This window comes from Gracilinanus agilis, chromosome 1, assembly GCF_016433145.1.
Source record: "Gracilinanus agilis isolate LMUSP501 chromosome 1, AgileGrace, whole genome shotgun sequence".
Lineage (NCBI taxonomy): Eukaryota > Metazoa > Chordata > Mammalia > Didelphimorphia > Didelphidae > Gracilinanus > Gracilinanus agilis.
In genome coordinates, this window is record NC_058130.1 from 48,221,507 (window position 1) to 48,244,254 (window position 22,748).

General features: G+C 36.9%; 1 protein-coding gene across 1 annotated transcript in view; it reads left to right on the forward strand.

Moving 5' to 3' along the window:
• Positions 1 to 21,222, forward strand: part of ARL8B (ADP ribosylation factor like GTPase 8B) — a 47,349-nt gene extending 26,127 nt beyond the window's left edge. Inside the window, exons 2-7 of the mRNA XM_044662941.1 lie at positions 1,141 to 1,221; positions 8,215 to 8,288; positions 9,360 to 9,453; positions 14,319 to 14,386; positions 15,291 to 15,361; positions 18,972 to 21,222. Of these exons, the coding sequence (XP_044518876.1) occupies positions 1,141 to 1,221; positions 8,215 to 8,288; positions 9,360 to 9,453; positions 14,319 to 14,386; positions 15,291 to 15,361; positions 18,972 to 19,021 (438 nt within the window). The 3' untranslated portion in view covers positions 19,022 to 21,222. The remainder of the gene's footprint in view (positions 1 to 1,140; positions 1,222 to 8,214; positions 8,289 to 9,359; positions 9,454 to 14,318; positions 14,387 to 15,290; positions 15,362 to 18,971) is intronic.
• The last annotated feature ends 1,526 nt before the right edge of the window (positions 21,223 to 22,748 follow it).

The window sequence follows — 22,748 nt, forward strand, 5'->3', positions numbered from 1 at the left end:
TTGTATAATAATGCTGGAAAGGTAAGTGGGCCAGGTTGTGAAGGGCTTGAAATGCCAGAGAGCCAGAGGAATATTTAGTTGATCCAGAGACAATAAGAAGCCCATGGAGTTTGTGTGTAGGAATTAATATGGATATACTTATATTTTTGGAAAATCACTTTGGCATGACGAATGATAACTTTGAACAGAGACTTGATACAGGGATGCCAATCAAGACCAGTTACCATAGTTATTGTAGTGGAAGGCTGTATGAGCACTGATTTCCTACAGAACCTTTGGATTCCTGTCTTAGCTTTGCTGTTTATCAGCCCTTTGGCCTTGGGTGCCTTGCCCCTGGGGATCTTTCTCAACTATAGAATGGGAGTCGCCTCTTCTCTTACATTTCTAGCATGTTGTGTGACCCAAATAAGATGTATGTGGAAGTGCTTTGAAAATGAAAATTTTCTTTATAATTAGAAAATGGAAGTATGAGAATGATTCCTCAGAATTGGCCAGAGGATGATACAACCAAAAAACTAGAATAATCTTTGAGAGTTTGTTCTAATAGATTTTACTGGTAACAAGGAATTGATTGTGCCCTTGGGACTTGTTGGGATTTTTAGCATTTTACATTTTAGACATTTTCCCCATTTTGTAGCTACAGAGACCTGCCTGACTAATAAGTGCCAGGACTTGATCTCAGGTCTCTTGACTCTGAAATATGGAGCCCTTTGCAGTTTGTCAAAGTTTGTCTACATAATGTCTCCATAGCTACATAATGAATATTATTGGCTTTGGCTGATGTCAGTTATTAATAATGCCAATCAGATGAGAGCCTGTTCATTCATATATCTACCAGCTATTTTGTTTCTCTTGTGGCATGTTAGCACGATGGTAGGATTTTGTACCTGGTCCCAGGTCAGGTTTGGGGAAGACGAGAGCTGATCTCTAGAATATTTCCTTTCCTTGTCTAAGTGGGTTTTTAATGACATGTACTCTTGAACCAGTGAGTATGCAAAGTATTTTTGAAACCAGACTGATGTCATTGATGTGTATTACCAAGAACAACTTCAGATGCAGAATTATTGGGGTTAGGCTTTAATGCTATAGTTATCTATATAAATTCAAATTTGTGTAATATATGTTTTTCCTTTTATTCAGTCAGGTCAGTTCAGTGAAGATATGATACCAACAGTGGGCTTTAACATGAGGAAAGTAACTAAAGGTAACGTCACAATAAAGGTATGTAAAAATCACACTGTACTGTACTTAGATTCCGTGTGTGTGTGTGTGTGTGTGTGTGTGTGTGTGTGTGTGTGTGTGTTAAGCCTAGGAAGTCTCCAAATTATAAATAGGTTGTACCTCAAAAACTTAATATTTAAATCATTTGCTTATTGGAAAATATATTCAAGTTTCAGTCTTATAAATGATATCTGAATTGCCAGATCATAGTAGGTTTCTAGAACCTAACTGCCACTTTTATACTCCTAAAATGTTTCTATGCTTAAATGCAATAATTTAGAAGAGCAGGATATACCTCTCTTTTATAAGTCAGGGGAATAGGGAAAACAATCTGGGGTGGAATGGGAAAGTGAATCTCAAGAAGGCCTGTGGTAGTTCTGGAGATTTTCTTTGCATTAATCTCAGCAGATAAATTCATTTGCTCCTCATCTTCTTTATCCCTTTGTGAGATTGAGATTACCTTTATTCCTTTGGCTTCACTATAGAGTTGACTCCCCAAACCAAATCACTTCCACATCAGCTCACTGTTGAATAGCTCTCCCTGGATGTCCCATTGACATCTTAAATTTCAAGTGCAAAACTGAATGGGTCAACATCTTTAGCTCTTAAAATCTCATTCTTCTTGTACTATTTTTTCTTTCTTTTATTGTTGTCACCATCTTCTCAGTCCTAAAACTTGTGCTCTTTTTAAAAATAAAAGATAAAATTTTCTTTTTATCCTATTTTATTCTAACCTTTTTAATTCTAACCAGTTACCAAGTTCTTTCTATTCTGCTTTTGTGCAATATTCTGTTCCCTTCTTTCCATTCTACTGAATCATCCTAGTTCAGACTTTTTCATATCTTTTTTACTAGGATATTGTAACAGCTTCTTTACTGGACTTCCTCCCTCTAGGCCATTTCTTCTCCAGTCCATTTTCTATACCTCCTTCTCATTCAGCTTCTGAATACATTGCTCCCTCAGCACAACTTTTAAAAAAACATGCATAAAGGGGACAGTTAGGTGGCTCAGTGGATTGAGAACCAGGCCTAGAGACAGGGGGTCCTGGGTTCAAATATGGCCACAGACACTTCCTAGCCATGTCACTTACCCTGCATTGCCCAGCCCTTACTGTTCTTCTGTTTTGGTGCTATAATATACAATATTGATTCTGAGATGGAATGTAAGGGTTTAAAAAAATAGCCCCCACCCCAAACTTCCCTTTTATTGATGCCCTTCATTTCTTCATTTGATTCCCTTCATTTCTTCAATTAATCATCTTAATCAACTAAGATCTTCTGCAGTTTGGCTTGTCTACCTTTCCTGCCTTACTTCAAACTACTCTTTGTTCAAGTAGTCTGTGTCAGCCTAACTCTGTTTCCTGTCACTTTCCTGACTTCTCCCGAGGTCTTTTAAACTCTGTATCGATGATCCTTTGATCTCTGTGCCTGGTAGAAACTTGACTCTGTCCTCTTTTACCCTCCAGATATCTGCTGTTTGTAATCAGTTCAGGTGCTGCCTCTTCCATGAAGATGCACCTGATCTCTTGGCTTGCAGAGACTGCTCTTGCTTTAGATTTCCTTGAACTCTTCTCTAATTCATTTACCACTTCTTCCTCAAGGAGCTTCTCTACTTCTTATTTTTAAACTAATAAAACAATACTTATTTTCTAATATCATCCTTATAGCTTTCTCCCATAAGCTTGCTATTCTGTGTAATTCTAAAGCTATACTTAATCTTATAATTTAAAAAAAAAATAGTTTTAATCTTATGCTTATCTTATCCTATTCTTATTGTTACACTTATCTATGCTAACCTGTACTAGGGATATAAATTAAAGAAAATTTCAGAGAAAACAAATAATCAATGAAAACATAGTTACACAAATGCAAGGCAAAACATACAATTACAGAAATTCAAAATGCAAAATGCAAACTTTTGAAAAATTTTGAAACAATATAATACAATTACAATTAACTTACGTTTTACAAAAAACTAAAGTCTAAAATAATAACTATGCAACACTCATGCAAACTGCATTTTACAAACATTATTTGAACAATTCAAACAGAATTCTTTAATGTGCTAAGACCTTATCCTATTGCTAATTCAGAAAACCAAAATTAACTACATTAAAACTCAGTCAATTTATTATACTAATAAAATCAAAACTTTGTAACAACTTAACTACATATACATCTATAGAAATATACAGATATATACAATTTCTATACCTGTGTATATGTTATGTACAAACAATTTACATGTTGCAGGAGGAAAATAAACTTCCCCCCCTTAAGATGGTTTAAGAAAACCTTAAAGATTTTCTTTTGAAAGATATGTATGTTTTCTTGATGTTATTCCTTAGGAACATATGAAGTGTTCCTGGAGATAAGAGCTTATTAATTTAATGTGTACAATTATTATTTTACCAGGGTGATTTATCTATATTAATTTATTTCTATAACTAGTCATCACCTGGTTATGTTGTTGTAGAGTTTGTAAGAAATGTGTCCTATATGTGTATGTTATTTTGTAGTGAAGACTTACTAAATCTTTTAAAGTCACCTCCTCTGCTACTGTCTTCTGCCTCTGTGTTGTTACTATGTGTAGAAAGCCAATTGGAGAAATAGGGTCAGGATAGGACCTGTTATCTGGATTCCCTACATGACCAATCCAGGTTGAAGCAGTCTTTGTGTTTGGTCCTGGTCACCTGAGCCCTGAAAAGCTCTGTTACCAGCAGGTTGGCTAATCCAAAAACAACTTGACCCCTCCAAGAGGTTATTGGGAGTCATTTAGAGAAATAGAATCTGTAATAGATATTTTATCTGGATCCCATTACAAAATCATTGGCAAATAAAACTGTGTGTATGATTTTTTTCTGCACTGCATGTCAGGTAGCAGACAGAATGGACCATCTAAGGTAAAAATCTGAGATTCCTCTTTTGACTCATTTTTAGATTCCCACCTTTTCTCAATATTCTTATTGGAAAGCTTTGAGTCCTTAGCAGACCAGCAGCTACTGAGTTAACCATTTTTCTCCTTGATAATTAAGAAGCCTGAACTCTAAAAAATGTATTACTTAGATAGTCAAGGCCAGACACAGACAAAGTTAGATAAGAACTTATCTGCCCAGGTGCAGTTCTGTAAATCTAGGGGACACAATGCAATTAGTAAAAATCTCTATGAAATATATTTCTGCTTCCAGAATTAACCCCCTACTAATTGGTGTTTGGAATTTGGCCCTTGACCCTGTGTCTGTCTCTCTACTTTTTAGACTTTAATGGGTTGTGTATTATTTGTAACTCCTTCACAGCTGTGATTCTTTCTTTGTGTTCTTTGTTTGAAACCAGTATAAAATAAACTCAAAACTCCATGAAGTTGGAGCAGCTATGGGCTAACCACTAGTCTGGCTATTCTCAGTTTCTATTTCCTGTCTTTTCAATCCGACGCCACTAAATGCTGCTCAGGACCCCCAAAAATATAGAGCTGGCTCTCTATAACTATGTAGTGTTTGTTTGCAACTATAGTGAAAGTGTGTAATGTTAGAATGGCACAAAAATCTTACAGTTCATGTCCATAATCAGTCTGTGTTCCTCTTCTTAGTGATGATTTTTTTCTGCAATGTCTTTGTTACAGTTCAATTATTCTTTCAGCTGTCATCTTTTCTGTTTCTTCTATGTTGTTTTCTCCTTTGTCTTGATCTTGCTCTTTGTTCTAAGTTAGTTTTTTCTTCTTGAATCATTTCTTCTGATATCTTTTTGACTGAAGCTGTGTTGTCTGATGAAATCTCTTCTGCTGCTTTTGATTTTTTCACATGCAAGCAATGTAGCCAGGATTCTTTCTCTAATGCACGAATAGCTGAAGGTGTTGTCAAAATAATTTTGAATGGTCCTACCCATAAAGGTTGTGTTGCACTAGTTCTATTTAATCTCCAGGTTTTATTGTATAGAGTGCATAATCTAACGGACCCCCTTGAGATAAAATTCCCATTTCTTGTAATTCTCTAACCTTGTTTTGTAATTCTGTGATATATTCAACAAGTGCAAGATCTCCTCCAAGCATATACATAAGCTGTCTTTTTGCCTGCAATGGTGAATGTCCAAATAACATTTCATATGGTGAGCTATGCACATCTCCTCTTGGTCTAGTGCGCAGATAGAATAGTGCTAGAGGTGAAATCTCTGGCCACTTCAAATGAGTCACATACATAATTTCCTAACCATACTTTTGATTTCCCTGTTTAGTCTCTCCACCTGCCCAGAACTTTGTGGGTGATACGGGATATGAAAATTTGGCATGATATCCAGATTCTCATAAACTTGTTTTAGAACCGAATCTGTGAAATGGCCCCCTTTGTCAGAATCTACTCTTCTTAGTGGTATACCAAATCTTGGAATGATCTCTTTCAACAAAATTTTGACTACAAAGATTGATGTGTTTTTACTAGATGGAAAAGCTTCTGGCCATCTAGTTAGTTGGTCCATTATTACCAGACAAAATTTAAAATTTCCTGATTTGGGCATGTTGATATAATCTGTTTGTAAATGCTCAAATGGTGTATGAGCTAGTGGATGACCATCAAAAGCTTTTTGTTTAAGTATGCTTTGGTTTTATTGTGCACACACAGAGCAAGCTGAGCAGATTTTATTTGCCACAGTGCTAATTCCTGGAGCTATCCAAGTTCTTTTGACAGCATCAATTAATGCTTGTGTCCCAAAATGACCCTTTTTGTGTATTGCTTGGCAGATAAAAGAGTAAAATGCTTTTGGAAGATTTGGTTTTCCCACTGACACTATCCAAATTCCATTTTCTTTTCTAGCTCCAAAATTTTGTTTCCCCTTCTGAACCTCTATGTCACTGTATGCTTTTTCTACATCTGTGATATCTATCACAGAGAGATTCATAAAGGAAGCTAGAGCATTTTGCACAGCATATCATGAAGCATAATCGCCCTACGATTTCTTCTGGCAGCTAGGTCTTATCCTCAAGAATGTCCTTTGCAGTGCTTCACTGCCAACTCCTTTCCACTTGTATTTCTTTTTCAAATCCTTCACTCTATTGAGCTGACCTGCTAGATGTCCTTAGACAGTGCCCTCCATCTCTTATTTTTTGCTGTTCTGCAGGTCTCCTTCCTTCTCCCTTCCCTGTATCACTAGTGCTTCTTCCTTGATTTTGCTCAGACTCCTCCCTTCCTTCAGGTGAGGCCTTCAGTGTGAGTGCTGGCACACTACCCATCTCCAAGCCCCTTTTTTTATTATGTTGTAGATACCTCACTTGTATGCATGGTCTATTCTGCTGGAGAACAGATGTTGTTGAGCTTTTTGTCCTTGTAACTCTGGTCCATAACACATTTCGTTGAATGTAGTAGGGCTTACTGTATTTTTTAAGCACTTATTAGATGTGTGACCATGGGCAATTCAGTTCCCTGCTCTTTGCCTCAGTTTCCTCACCTGTAAGATGGATACAGTAATGGCACCTACCTCCCAGAGTTGTGAGAACCAAAGGAAATAATTTTGTAACGTGCTTAGCACAGAGCTTGGAACATGGCTTTATTCTTTTCCCTTCTCTTCAATTTCCTTGGTCATCTTTCTGCCCCCATTTCCTTTTACCTAGTAGATGCTTAAGGTGTATTTGAGTTGACTCTGTTTAGGGTACATGATGTTCTCATCTGAACTCTGTTCCAGTTTGTTTGCCTCTTCTTTTTGTGGTCACATCTCCTAAAATTCGGGAGTACAGATTGGGAAGTTGGCCAGGGCCATCCATCTACCTTATGTGTATGTGTAGCTGCTTTATTTGTGAGATTCAGATGACACTTGTTGCTTCTCACCTTTTGGGACAAATATAGAGTTGAAGTGAAATGCATGAGAGGGGAAATCAGTCTTTTAGAAGCCTTAGGAGTTTTAACATTTATGGAGAAGCAAAATACTTTGAAGGAAAGATGTGTTATGTATAAACATTGGCGAGAAAGAAACTGCCAGGAAACTGAAATTCAGTTAAATATGCTGTCAGAGTGGTGGGACAGCCTGTAGAAATACAGTTTCTAGGAGATCAATACTTGTTTTTGCTTGAATTTCAAGGTTCCCATTATATGTTTGATGGAGGTATCATGTGCTTGAATAAATCTGGAAGTACTTTTACGGACATCTAAATGAGTGAATGAAATAATGGACACTCAGATATTGTTAATTTAATGTGAACATGATTTAATGTGGTTTCAGTGGCATGTCCTAATAATAGTCATTTAAAAAAATTAAGGTTCAAAATGATTGAGATTATTTTTTATTTAGAAGGCAGAATCTTTTAGGATCTGTTTTGGGAATGGTAACAGTATGAATTCTTGGTGCCCCAAGTGGTCAAGAACCCATTACAATCTTGGCTTATAAAGCTACTATATCTGATGTTCTACTCTGTTCATATAACTTGTAATAAATTGTTGAGTTTTTTTTGGGGGGGGGGTGAGATGGAAACTGGGAAATGCTTCTGAAATGTTTACCATCTTTTCTCCCTCTATTATCTGAAATATTCCTCTTAGAAGGATGATTTTAGAAAAACCTGAAAGACCTACATGAACTAATGCAAAGTGAAGTGAGCAGAACCAGGAGAACATTGTACACAGAAACAGTAATATTATATGATGAACATCTATGAATGATTTAGCTATTTTTAGCAATACAGTGATTCAAGAAAATTCTTAAGGACTCATGAGGAAAAATGCCATCTGCCTGCAAAGAAAGAACTGATGGAATCTGAATGCAGACTGAGACAAAAAAAAAATACAGATTTTACTTTTGTTCGTTCAAGTTTTCTTTCACAAAATGACTATTATAGAAGGATGATTTACACAGTTACACATGTAAAATCTGTATCAGATTGCTCTCTCTCTCTCAGGGAGGTGGAAAAGGGAGGGAAGGAAAAGAGGGTGAAATTGTTTTTTTATGTACTTGAGAAAAAATAAAATATAAAAAAAGAAATATTCCTCATAAAAAAACTATCTTTTTTTTTTTTTTAAAGATCTGGGATATAGGAGGACAGCCACGATTCCGAAGCATGTGGGAACGATACTGTAGAGGAGTCAATGCTATTGTGTAAGTGTGTGAGTGTGAGGTGGTATTTTCAGTTTGTTTTTATGGAAAAATTAATTGTATCATTGGATTCCATCAATGAGCATTAGTAAGTACTTAACTATGTGCCTAAAAACTTACCTTGAACTATTCTGGGCCCTGGAGACATACAGAATGAACTAATTCCTACTTATTCTTTTATTAAACCCATTCGTTTTTGTCCTACTAACAGCTCTTAATACAGAAGGACAAGGGCTAGGCAAACAGGATTAAGTGACTTGTTCAAGGTCACACAGCTAGGAAATGTCTGTGACCAAATTTTAACTTGGGTCCTCATACTCCACTGTGCCACTTAGGTACCACAACAATCCCTACTTCTAAGGTTCTTACAAGTCCAATGGAAATTTTATTATTTTTTTATCCAGGGTGGAGACTTCCAAGTTAAAAGTCTTTAAAAATTCATTTTAATAGAAATTTGAAAACTTAGTAAAAGAATTGCTTAAAAATTATATTGAATTTTTCCTTTTACTTAAGAAAAAAAACTTTAAATGACAACTGTGACCTTAACTGCTACTAACTGGGCATACATAAGTATTTTGGAGGGTGCTAAATCTGAGAGGCATCTACGCATTGCAGCAGAAAAAATGCTGGGCCTGGAGTCAGGAAAATCTGAGTTTCATTCCCTCTTCTTATACTTCCTAGCTGTGGGTTCTTAAGACAAGACACTTAACCTGCCTATCTCAATTTCCTCAACTATAAAATGGAGATAATAGTAGTTTCTGCCTAACAAAGTAATTGTGAAAAAACAAATGAGATAAATTTGTAAAGGGTTTAGCACAATACCTGACACATAGTAGGCACTATATAAATGCTAGATGTCATTAACTATTATTAAATTAAATCTTTTTTATGATTAAATTTTTACCTTGACTTTGGGCATCTTCTTTGGGCAGTCTTGGTCTTTGTCTCTTCCCCCCTCTCCACTCCCTCTCCTTCTGAATACTTTGGTTTGAGGGTGAATTATGACCATTTTTAAAAGAAAATTAGACTCCTAGATGTCATTATTAAGGAATCTTGCCCTCAACTTTTTAAAAGTTACATGGTGGATGCTGCAGATCGGGAAAAGATTGAAGCTTCTCGGAATGAGCTACACAATCTTCTGGACAAACCACAGTTACAAGGCATTCCAGTAAGTGTGAGAAGTTTGCTTTTTGATTCTCATCAGTAGGAAATACAGTTTACTAGCATTTGCAATGGAGAATAGAGCTTCAGGAAGGGGAGAAACTGTTCCTTACAATACAATGTGTAAACATAATGAAATGAGACTGGTTTGTATTTATCTTAAGGATCCATACTCATGTCTGGTGTTATATATTGAAATGATGAAGGTAGCTGCCACCTTCCAACATGCAATAGGAATCCTGTAAGATAGTAGGAGAAACGTGATGGACAGCACTAGAGGGTCCTCATCACCAGGCTGCTGTCAACCCATGACTTCTTACTATCAAATTTGCTGCTTCTAACTGCTGTGGGCTTAAAAAGCAGATGATCTGGCAGGTAGAATTTTGTTAGCTTACTTCAGTGACATTTTTTGCATGCTCACTTTGGGTGCTAAAGAAGACAGTAAAAACAAATGAAATACTGTCCCTGCCCTCAGAGCTTTCAGTTTAGATGGGACTTAGCTTTCATAGCAAAAGCTTGGGCTTGAGGAGTTTCTATATTGAGACTTTGCTTTTGTAAAGATGAAAATTAATATTCAATAACTAAGTATTATATTTTATAAAGTTTTATTAATAATAAACTAACATAAAAAATAGAGTGAAAAGATACTAAACTAACTTCAGCCATGATGGTGTGAAAGCAGGTGGGCTTGGGTGGTTTGCAAAACTTATCCATGCTATCTATTCTTTTCTCAAAGATTTAAAAAATTCTTTAGAATTCTGTCCCTTAGTGGTCACCAAAAATGTAGGGATTAAAATTAATATGCAAAAGCTAAATATTATATTTTAAAAGTTTATTTAATAATAACTAAAGTAGAAAAGCTGTTAGTTAAACCCAGCCCACTCGTGAAAGAAGAGAGGAAGAAGGAGGAGCTACTGAACTTATAAAACAATAACGTGATCATGCAAACATGGAGGCTCAGGAGAAATTAAAGGGAATTTTGGGAAATACCAAGGGACTTTTGGGGGATGAAGTCCAAAGGCTCAAAATCTCCATTTATACACTTTTGAAGACATGAAATTCTGTGACACAAAAGATGTAAGTATATTTGAGTAAGAGGAGATGAGAGCTTAAGGGAGCAAGTAAGTCATTTAGGATAGTCACATACATTGGATTTGAGTATCAAGTGGCTTCTCTCACCTCATCTTGTCATCTTTGTTCTGTCTTCTTTATCTGTAGCTTAGAAGGTCACCATTAGCCTGGAAGGGAAAAGAGAGAAGGGAGTTAGTTGAAGATGAGTTGCTGTAGTCTAGGACAGAAATTTTGGATGAAAAATAACTAAGTGTTGCAAATGACAGTTTGCCATTAAGCAAACAAATAATATTCATGCACTGTGCTAAGATTGGGATATATATTAAGGTAAAAATAGCTCCAACTCCCATTCTTATGGGGAAGACGACCTGTATGTATATAGGTTACTTGTAGAGTAGATAGTGTAGTAGCAACCAGAGTGGGGAAGGCACTAGCAGCTGGGGAGGGGACTGGGAAAGGCCTTCAGCCTAAAGTAGGATTTGAGCTGGTTCTTGAAGGATCCAGGAAAACTGAAGAGGCAGAAGTGAAGAGGGATGGGGAACATCCATACAAAATCCTAGAAACAGTAGCAAGATTATTCTCTGGGAGGAGCAGCAAATAGGCCTTAATGGCAACTGCAGGGAGGTGAGTAACATAGAAAAAGACTAGAAGTGTTGGAAGGGATCAGGTTGGGACAAGCTCTCAGTATCAGAGAACTTTCTATTTGGTTCTGGAGGTAATAGGGAGCTTCTGCAGGTGATTGAGTAGGAGGGTGGTTTGGGTAGTTCTGTGCTTTAGGCCAGTCACTTAGGAAGCTCTGGAGATTTGGAGTGAAGAGAGATTAGGCAGGGAGCCTTATTAGTAATTATTCAGGGAAGAGCTGATGAGTTTCCTTAGGGTTGTGACTGTGAATGGAAAGAAAGAGTCAGCTATGAGAGATGTGGAGGGAGAAGGGAGATTAGACTAGAGATTGGATATATAGGATGAAGGAGCAAGGAGTTGAAGATGACACCCAAGACTGTGAACCTGGATGAATTGAAGGGAAGTAATGCCTTTTGGAGAAATGGGGAAGTGTTGAAGAAAAGTGGTTTTTTGGGAGAAATAATGAGTTCTATTTTTGACATGATAAGTTTGAAATGTCCGGTAGGCAGTTGATGTTATAGGATTGGAACTTGGGACAGAGTTTGGGCTGAGGGGATTGAGCCTCTGAATCCCTGATGCTGAGAAGAACACAAAGGAAGAGAGTTGAGACAAAAGGGATTAGTAAGGGCGATACTGAGGAAGACCTAGCAGAGGAAATGGATGAGAGCAGTTTTCCCAAACCCAGAGAAGCGCTCCTGGCAACAGTATCAAGTGCTACAGGCAGTTAAAAGGGGGTCAAGTTTGAGAGAAAGGATATTTGCCTTGGCAACTTGGTAACATTGGAGAGAAAGTTTCAGTTGAGTACTGAGATCAGAATCAAGATTTGTGGAAGGGTTAGAAGAGAAGGAAATGAAAGCAAATAGAAGCCCTGAGTGTAAATTCCTTTTTTCAAGCGTCTAGCTGGGAAATTGGAAGAGAGAAGTTGTTAGTTAACAGGATTAGTAGGATGGAATGAACTTTTCTGAAGGATGAGGAAGATGTGTGTTTGTAGACTGCAGGAGAAATACAAGAGATGAGGAGAAATTAGAGATTACAGAGGAGGTGTTAGTAGAAGCAGTCTGCTGGAGAAGATGGGTGGGAGTTGATGGGATTTGGAGTACATGTGGCAAGGGAAAGAGTCCATCAGAGACAAGTGAAAGAGATGGTGGAGAGTGATGTCAGCTAGGTGTGAAATAAGAAGAGATAAGGAAGCTCAGTAAATTGCCTCAGTTTTTGGAAAAGTATGAGGGTAAAGTCCTTCACTGCAGAGGTTGCCAAGGGGCTGTTGTAGAATGCTTAAAGAGAGAAGAGAAGGTTTGAATTGTGGCTATGGTGAGTGGAGTAGAAAATTGTTTAAGGATGAGAATGATATAATAGAGTGCTGGACCTGGAGTCAGAAAGACCTGGCTTGAAGTCTTGCCTCCAATACTTATTAGATCTCTGGCATTTGGGCATTGTCTGACCTCTCAGTGACTTAATTTCCTCATCTGTAGACTGAGAGGATTGGCCTGCAAAGCGTCTAAGGCCACTTCCAGCTCTGGATTGTACAACATTATAAGGAGGATTACTTTGCTGATTTGAGAGCCCAGTTGAGATTAAAGAATATATTTTTTTAAACCCTTACCTTCTGTCTTAGAATCAAGAGTGGTAAGGGCTGGGCAGTGGGAGTTAAGTGACTTGCCTAGGATCACACCGATGGGAAATGTCTGAGGCCAGATTTGAACCCAGGACCTCCTGTCTCTAAGCCTAGCTCTCAATCCACTGAGCTACCCGGCTGCCCTCGAGAATATGTATTTTTGTAGTGGACTCAGTTAGCACTTCTATGACTTTGTCCAGCTCTGTTCTGTATCATGTGACTAGCAGCAAATGAGGCAAATGGTGAGACTGAGTAATCCAGGCTTGGCATCTGTTAATGTGATAATATAAGAGATTTGAAAGTAGAGGCTAGCGTAGAGTTGATTTGATCTACTCATAGTTCATGATTGGGAAGGAAAAGGAGTATAGTATAGCCAGAGCTGGGAGGATGATCTGGAAAACTGCTGAGGGGTGAAAGGATTAGAGGTGACTGTGAGGAAAAAAAACGATAGGTTTAGGAATAGTTTTAGGAGAGATAAAATGTAAAAAAAAAATGATTAGATAAAGGAATTTTGAGCTCTTCATCATAAAAGAGGAACACTTATGGGTGGGTGAAGGCAAGATTGGAGGTATGACTGTCTAAATGTAGCCAAGATGTAGTGGAAGAGGACATCGTGGGGGTGGGAAAGTTGAGGAACTGGGAAGTTAGGAATATTTGAGGGAACATCAGCATGTATGTTCAAGGTTCCCTATTCTGAGGGTTGGAGTTGTGGTAGAGAAACTGAGCTGGGCACTGAACTTCCTAAGAATGGAGGGAGGAAATATCATGGCTAGAATGTCAGGATGGAATTGGGTGGTATATTTGAATAGAGTGAACTTCAGAGGATTAGTGTTTGCTGAGTAATGGTGGAATAGGGAGAGTCTGGAAGCAGCAATGAGTGGAGTTCTGGAAAAGTAAGAACCATCAGGATACCCTTAAAGAAATTGTTCTCAGTATTCTCACTGAAAATTCCAGCTCTGACTGGCTGCTTTATTTGTCTGATTATTCTTACATTAGAGCCGTTAGGAGGATTTTATATGGGTGTATGTTTGTATATATGTGTGCTTGTTATGTGTGATATTTGTTTATTTCCCCACCATTGAACTATCCCCTGAAAATAGCAAATGACTTAAAATTGAACACATTTGATAAAATTCCCTTCCACTTTTTTTTTTGTCATTTGTTACCTGCCACTAAAGCTTAACTGTCCCAACATACACATAAGCCTATATATAGATAAAAATATACACATGCATATATACATATACATCATATACATGTAGATTTAAAATTATTGATAATTATATTTCTAGGCTGATTTTTATTTACTAAGCAGAAAGCAGAGAAGAGAACAGAACTTTAGAGTCTTTTGGTAGGAAACTTGTTCCTCAATGTGGAATGATTACTACACCCTTCCACCCCCCCAAAAGGATCATGGATACTTTATAATATATCATGAGAGTTAAAATAGGTACTAGTTTCACATTTCTAAGTATCAAGTTCTGTGAAAGTTGGTAATTTTTTATTGACTCTATACTTAAGGTACTTATATTAACACTTGAATTCTCCCCTTTTTCTTTTTAAAGGTGCTAGTGCTTGGAAACAAGAGAGACCTGCCTAATGCTTTGGATGAGAAACAGCTAATTGAAAAAATGTATGTTTCATGAGTGCTGGAAGCTCTAGGCACCTGAGAATATGAATGAGATGTTCTTTTCTACCGAAAATTCACTTGTGTTGTATACTTTTATTGAGAACTATTTTTAGCAAGCCATTTCTCAATATTTTTCTTCCCTCATCAGAGAATTATCCCCTTGAAACAGCAAATGAATTAGACAAAATTGACCATATTTAATAATCTTCCCTACTTCTCTTTTGAAAAGAGACTTAAATTTTTTTAACTGACAACAAAACTTAAATCCCATTAAGTTAACTTTGGCTGTCTTGTTTATTTTAGTCATTTATTTTAGAAATTTAGTATATCCTTCTAGTTCTGCTTTCATTACTCTTTATCAATTCATATAAAATCTTTCTTCATTTCTCTCAGTTCCCCATATTCTTTCATTTCTTTTAGCACCATGCTATTCTATTCATATTCCATGATTTGTTCTCTTGTATACTGTTTTTTTTTTTTAAACCCTTAACTTCTGTGTATTGACTCATAGGTGGAAGAGTGGTAAGGGTAGGCAATGGGGGTCAAGTGACTTGCCCAGGGTCACACAGCTGGGAAGTGTCCGAAGCTGGATTTGAACCTAGGACCTTCTGTCTCTAGGCCTGACTCAATCCACTGAGCTACTCAGCTGCCCCCCTCTTGTATACTGTTTTGTTTAGAATTTGATGTTTTTTTTCAGCATTTGCACATGTAGTGTTTCTCTCCTTGCAGAGGAAAATTCTTAGCCAATTAGAGATACCATACCCATGTTTGAATGGTGGTTAAAGAGTAGTCTATCTCTTTGTTACGTTTTTTTAAGAGAAATACCTCAGAAAAATTGGCCAGACAGGGTGATTAACATAGCTCTGTTCTTAAAAAAAAATTTATTTTAAAAATTTGCTTCTTGTAGGAATCTCTCTGCTATTCAGGACAGAGAAATTTGCTGCTATTCAATTTCTTGCAAAGAAAAGGATAATATAGGTAAGTAAAGCCTAATGTTTCTTACAGAATTATTTGCTATTTGTTCTTGTACTTTTTCCCTTCCTCATTATAGGTTAAGTGACTTCCAGTATACCATTTTTCACCCCCATATTGAAGAGTAGACTTTAAGCCCTTTGGCATTAAATATAACATCATTAGACTTTCCTTCCAACTGTTTAAAGAGATAAACTCAATAAAGCTGTGCAGTTAAGTGTTGCAGGATGTTTATTGTAGACTTTTTGGTGTTGGTATCCAGCTGTGTTATATATTAAAATGGTACTTTTGAAATAGGATTTTATAAAGACCAGTTTGGAGGCACTATAAAAAATTTTCACTTGCTAAAACTGAATATATTGCTGTAATATTCTAACACTCTTTTGGAGCAAAAAAGCCAAAAATTCCACTTAAGTATAGTACTTGAATAATTGCTTGTGTTTGACATTCAGTCATTTAAACTTAAGTCTGTTGAGGGATTATGTAATAAACAAACAGGATCATTGTATATAGTATTTCAGAAATCATCCCGAGATTATTATTCTTGCTTGTAGACTTCAGGGAAGTTTGAGTTTTTTTCTCTCATTCCCTCCTTATCCTTAATTGTTTTGGGTATCAATCCTGATAATCTGTGTGAAAATCCTTTGTAAATTACAGTATACTGTGCTATTTGTGTTGTTTTTACTATTATGATTATTTTAGTCTAGAATCTAGACTAAAATGTATCTTCAAAAAACAAAGACTGGTACTATCTAGACTCTAGATCATGTTTCCCAAAGCACCCCCTGGTGGGTGCTGCAGCGATCTAGGGAAGCGGTGATTGCCACAGGTGCATTTATCTTTCCTATTAATTGCTATTAAAATTTAAAAAAAATTAATTTCCAGGGGTGCTAAGTAATATTTTTTCTGGAAAGAGGGCGGTAGGCCAAAAAATGTTTGGGAACCACTGCTCTAGATAGTACCAGTCTTTGTTTTTTGAAGATACATTTTTCATTCATTTAACACTAATGTTTGCATATGATATACTAATTGGAAGTAGATTTGATGGCTAGTAGATAGCCATCTAAGCCCACAAATTTCCACTGCATTATATTTTTAATCACAAGTCAGATTAGCATTAGTAAGGTTTGTCTGATCCCTAGTTTTGACATTTCAGAAACTTTTTTTGAGTTCACTTAGGGCCTTGGTGCATTAATACTGACTAAAAGACTTCTTTACAAATGTCATTTTATTTCCCTTGAGAAATAGCTAATGCATTACCTGAAGTTCTCATGTTGACTTAGGTTAGGACATTTCTTTTCCTTGGGCCACTAGCAAGTGTCAGAGAAACATCAACATTCTTAGACACACTCTTAATTCCCATTTCTTTTCTGTATCAGAATAATGGCTGGTCTCTTTGCATTTGTCACCATATTATCACCCTTATTCTTCACTTTGGCATACTTTAATAACATGCTTTAATTTTATAGTTGTAGATATTTTTCCCAGATTTAGATTGACTCTTTTCTGTGAGAATGTCAGCAGGAGCAATTTTCCAGATCCTCATCAATAATGACTTATTTCTGAAATAATTAAATCATTCTTGGGGTATTATTTCTTACTAGCTTTTATAATCCAAAGGAATGTATGTATATCCTTATGACTCTTCTTATTCTCCCAGGCTAGAGGCCCATTTAACTTGCAGGCTTGTCCACTGTTTAATGATTATAAATGTGGAGAAAAACAGTTTAAAAATAGATAAATTCACACGTTTTACTAATGTAGTGTTGCCCCATCCCTCAATTAATCAAATTCCAGTTCTCCATTTTTCCATCTCAGTGACCCATTGGACTGTTGTCTAGGCTATAGATAGCTTTGCATAATTACCAGTTGAATGTTTAAGACCTTTAAAAACATTCCTATACTTAAACCCACAACTTTCACTTTGTCTTATATGTATCAGTTATTGATCACAAAGATTTCAACTTTTATGTTTCTCCTGCATGGTTAGGGCATGAAGTATTCTGTTCAATTTAATATTCTGCTTGATTGAATACAAATTTTTATGTAGCTGGAATTGGAAAGGTACCTTAGTGATCATAGAGTTCTGCCCCATCATTTTGTAGATCCTAGGATGAAGTCACTAGCTGGAAGGAATCTCAGAATCTATCTTGTTCATCCCTTTCATTTTATTGATGAAGAAACTGAGGCCCATGAAGGGTAAATGACTTACCCAAACACTTAACCCAGTGCCTGGTACATAGTAGGCACTTTAATAAAATGCTTATTGACTGACTGACATAGGCGAGTGGGATTTGAACCTAGGTTCTTTGCCCATTGGTTGATATAGAGTTAGTGCCTAGTATCTAGGACGTAGCTATTGCAGGTGCTCAGTAAATCCTAGGTGACTCGTTTTGTTCCATAAATGGGAATGCAGATTCTTGCATTTTAATTTTTTTTTAAACCTTACCTTCTGTTTTAGAATCAATATTGTATATTGGTTCCAAGGCAGAAGTGAGGTAAGGGAAGGGCAATGGGGGTTAGGTGACTTGCCCAGGGTCACACAGTTAGACAGTGTTTGAAGCCAGATTTGAACTTAGGACCTCTTTCTAGACCTGGCTCTCAATCTACTGAGCCACCCAGCTGCCCCCTTGAATGGGTTCTTGAGAAATATTTTTGAATCCAGTCAAGTTTACTCATAACAGTTGGCCTGTGCTTTCGAAGAACCCAAGCACATCCATGGAGCCAGTGAGTTAGAGAGAGCTTAGTAATTAGGATCCTATTTTAGGATCTTGGTGTCACAGATAGCACAGCCTTTTTAAGGGCAGGGATTGTGCTTAGTTTTGAAAAATGAAATACTTGAGTCTTCATCTTAATTTGTTAGACACATCTTCATTGCTTAGATTTACTGTTGGATGTATATATTCTGCATTTGGACTCTGGAATAACATAAGGCCTGACATTAGGCCCTCCTGCCATATTGAGAACATAAACATGTCTGATGAGTCTGTTTCCTGTTTTCCTTGCCCTCTTCCCTCCCTTTTCAACATACTTTATATATGTTTTGAATTATCTCTGAACATAACTCTGGCCAGTAGACCATAACTAATTGCTTAGTAGGGTATCAAAGAAAGTTGGAAATGTGATTGTTGAGATACTGCCATTTGATATTTGAAAGATTGTGAAAAATGTCCTATAGGATTGGAAAAGACCAAATTTCCCAACTTATCAGAAAGGAGAAAGAATAGGTCTTTCCAAACTATGGGCTAGAGAACTTGACTTTTATTCCTGGCAAAATCCCATAACATATTATTAAGAGGATAGTTGGCAAACATCTAGAAAATTGAGCAGTGATGACATGGAGCTGCTAGGCTTCCTCACTGAGGCTTTGGAGGATGACTTTGAGCCAAAAGTTAGGAAGGGCCTCCAGTTAAGATTTCATATGTTGTTTTCTCTTCTGCTTCATGATTCTAAGAGTTGAGTTCAGATGTTCTGGTTAAATCTTAGGTTTGACTTTTTTTTAATTGAGAAATTGCTGCTATATTCTGATGTTCTCTTTGTACTTTGCATTGAATCCTTTAAGAGTTTTATTTAGCTGTGGGCAGTTTTACCACCATTATTCCTTTTGTCCCTGTAGACATCACACTTCAGTGGCTTATTCAGCATTCGAAATCTAGAAGAAGCTGAGGTCTTCAACCCCTGGAACCCCTCCCCATCCCGCTGGCTGTGATCCCAGACTTGTCGTCCGTTCCTCTGACGTGCTACCCAAATATGGTCCTCCCTACATCCAAGAAACGGCCTTTTGTCTGAGTTAATTTCTCCTGTGCACTGCTGGAGACGTGTATCCTTCACCTGTCACAAAGCATCACTTAGAGTTGTCATGATAAAGTCAGCACAAAAAGGCTTGGCCCCAACAGCCCACAGAGCTGTTGAAGCAGTCTAGACCATCTTAAATCAAGGAAAATTGCATATTTCAGTTTGGGTCATTCTGGCCAGATTTTTATATTGATTTTCAGCAAGTGTTTATGATATTTAATTAGATTTCAGTAGCTTGATTCTGAGTGAGACAGCATGAGGATTCTAGCTCCACCTACAGTATTTAGAAACCCTTTAAGCCTGACTCCTGTGGGATAGAAGCTTATTAGTTTCTTGGTCTTTCCTCACACATGCATGTGAAATGTATATTTTTAAGCCATAGAAATGGAAATTGTCTGAAAGGGGGGCACCAAAGGCTCAATGAGGTCAGTGTCACCATTGCTCTTCTCCACTGGTGAGATCTTACCCAGGGATTTTTAGAAATGAACCACTTTCTGGTGATGCTTAATAGCCACGGACATAGTGGTTATAATGTGGGAGAAACTAAGGCATGCTGTTTTGTATCTGTCCAGATCATTACTTGTATTTTTTTTTTGTTTAGTACTTTTTTAAGGGGATGGGAATTGACTTTCTCAAACATTTTCAAGGGTTTAGAGCATTCCAGTCAAATAATAAAACTTACGAAGAATGTTATTTTGTTCAAACCCCTGTATGTTTTTCTATCTCCATGTCATTAAGACAGTGCTGCTGCATGACTCTCAATCTATTGAATTTTTATATCCAGTCATAATAGGACTCTTAGCACAAAAGATACCTATAAAAACTGTTGTGTTTTGTCTCTGTTACTAATGTCAAACCTGGCACCACTGCCTGGTTCCCCCGATGTCTTGGTTATTGTGACAACTCCAGACCTGCTTGCTTTTGTAATATAATCATGCACCATGTGTACAGGTTGTAGGACATCTGAGACAGAGGTGTCTAAGCACAAGAGAGCTGATTAATTGATCCTGATAATTGATTCACTTCTATGGTAGAGATGGGTGGGTTAAAACTAAAAATGGACGTGTTTTTGTAGCTTAGTGATCTCTGTATATTTAAAGGGACACATGTTAATCCTGGTTCATTTGTAAAATATTGATGTGTAGACCACTGTAGGAGATAAAACTCTCTGGTACACCTGCTTATGTGTTGCCTCACACTGTGTGTGATTTTTTTTTCTGCAGCACTTAAATGTAGACAGTGCATTTCCAAAATCGTTGAACACTTAAAATGTGGTCAACAATGACTTCTTTTAATGAGAACCCTTTTAATTTATAGACTGCCATGGCCTTAATATTCTGTACAAACTACTGCACCATGTTGCACAGACACTACTTGGTTTCTCTCCATTTGCATTTTTTAAAAAGAGAAATATTGGGGCTTTATGAAATTATCCTTTTTTTTCTTCCTTAAAGCATGTTGCTTATTTCTTGGATGATTTTGGGTGAGTTCTGTTAGATTTGGGGATATTAACTTGCTGCTATAGTTTAACATCTTTAATGTTAACTATGAGTTGCGACAGTTAATTTAGCAACTTGCTTGTGCCTAAAAGGAGGAAACTGAACTAAAATGTGTGAATCTCTCTGTGGGGACCAGGTCACATTTTATTAACTGACCTATAGCCGAACCTGAAGTGTTTGTGTCGAAATCATTGCTTTTCAGCATTTTAAAGCATTCAGACACTACTATCAACTGTTTCCCTGTGCATTAACCTTTGCATGTGAAAACTTACATAGTTACTGAACTTTGTAAATAAGTGAATTTTTTTATTTAGGTGGATGCATTTGTCTGTTTACTGCTTTTCTCAGCTTTATTCAATAAACTTGCGTTTCAAGGGTTGCATTAGCAATTTTAACTTGCTGAATTGCTCAAAATGTGAATCATGATGGAAGATGCTGACTTTATTGAAGAAAGGATGTAAAGACACGGTTAACACAACAAGGTCCAGAGATCCAGGGTTGGAAAGATTGTTAGCCCTCCAAGAAATTGGGTTGTAGGCCAATAAAAAATGGAAATAAACCTTTTAAAATATATAACCCAACAAACTGATAACTGTGATTCTTTTTCAGGCTATTGCTATTCTCTGCCATATGTATTATAATTGTGACTTTGAATTGGAAAATGCTTTCCTTTGTAAACTCAGTTTTGTTTAGCCTAGTTAGAGATTTTTAATCTGGGGTTCATGGATCCCCCAGTGGGTCCATGTATAAATTTGGAGGAGTATAAATCTGGACTTGGATGAGAAATCTTTTTTTTCTCCCCACAAATCTTACTGAAATTGAGTATTTCCTTCAATTATTTTAAGCCATTTTGATAAAGGTTTCTTCAGACTGCCACAGAGGTCTGTAGTAATAATAACTTCATTTATGTAGTGTTTTGAGTTTTGAAAAGAACTTTACAGATCATATTTTTTCCTCTCAGCAACACTGTGACACAAAAAAGATTAAGGATCCCCCTAGATCATCTCATCTAGCTCCATTCCAAGAGCTTACCTGTCTGATGAACCCAGCCTCACAAGGCTCAATCGATGCAAGCATTTCTTAATAACTAGTACATATGTCTCTTGTTTATTATTTAGAGATGGGCATCTATTTAAAAGTGGATGTTTTTAGTACTTGTTGCCACTTATCAACTGCTATTTAAAAGAATGAAAATCTCCACCTGACACTTTTAGGGGAAACAGAGAAGCAGCTAATACTTTTAAGTAGCAGCAGATTTCTTAATCTCAGCTGTTACAGTACATAGTTAGGTATATATTTGCTGAGTCAAATCTCAGGCCAATCAGACACTATACGCCCATCACCATTTGGAAACCAAAAGAGGTTTTAATCATAAAACAAGCCATTGTGTAAAATGCCTCTTTTAAGTGTGCAGGCATGCACTGACTTGTTTCTGATCCACAACTAACTCTTGGGAATAGGAGTAGAAAAATGACTAGAGAAATGAAATGGCAATGAGTTTATCAAGAAGATACATCTGGTAATGGGCTGAGAAAGACAGGCAGATTCTTAAAATCTCAAGGCTCCATGGTGCTCTAGAGAGGAAGAGCTTTTGGCCTAGCAGTAGGGAAACCTGGATTTTTGTTCTGACTGTGATTATTTCTAGGAAAAAGCTCATGGAAGAGTAGAGCTTTCAGGTTTGCCAAACCCTCTGCACAGAGGATTTATTTTGAGATAAATGCTATTATCCTCCCTTTACAGATGAGGAAAGCGAAGCCTGGAGAAGTTGCGACTTGCCCAAGTTTACACACCTACTTCTGGCTGAGCCAGTGCTCCATCCAACTATTCTAAGCTCTTAACCAGTTGTGGATCTTAATTTCCTTACTAAAATTCTACATTTTTAAGGTTCATTTTCCAAGTGAGCTATAGAAAAATTTAGACTTTGTCTCAAGGCAAAAAAGTAAACCACTTATTTTAGGAAGCTTAATTTTCTTGTCACTTTGTAGGGGTTTAAAAAGAAAAACCTAAGCAGTCACTGAGGCTGCATTATTTACATGTATCTAGATTTAAACCTTAACATAAATGAAAGGGGTGGGTACAATCATAAATATTTGTCTATT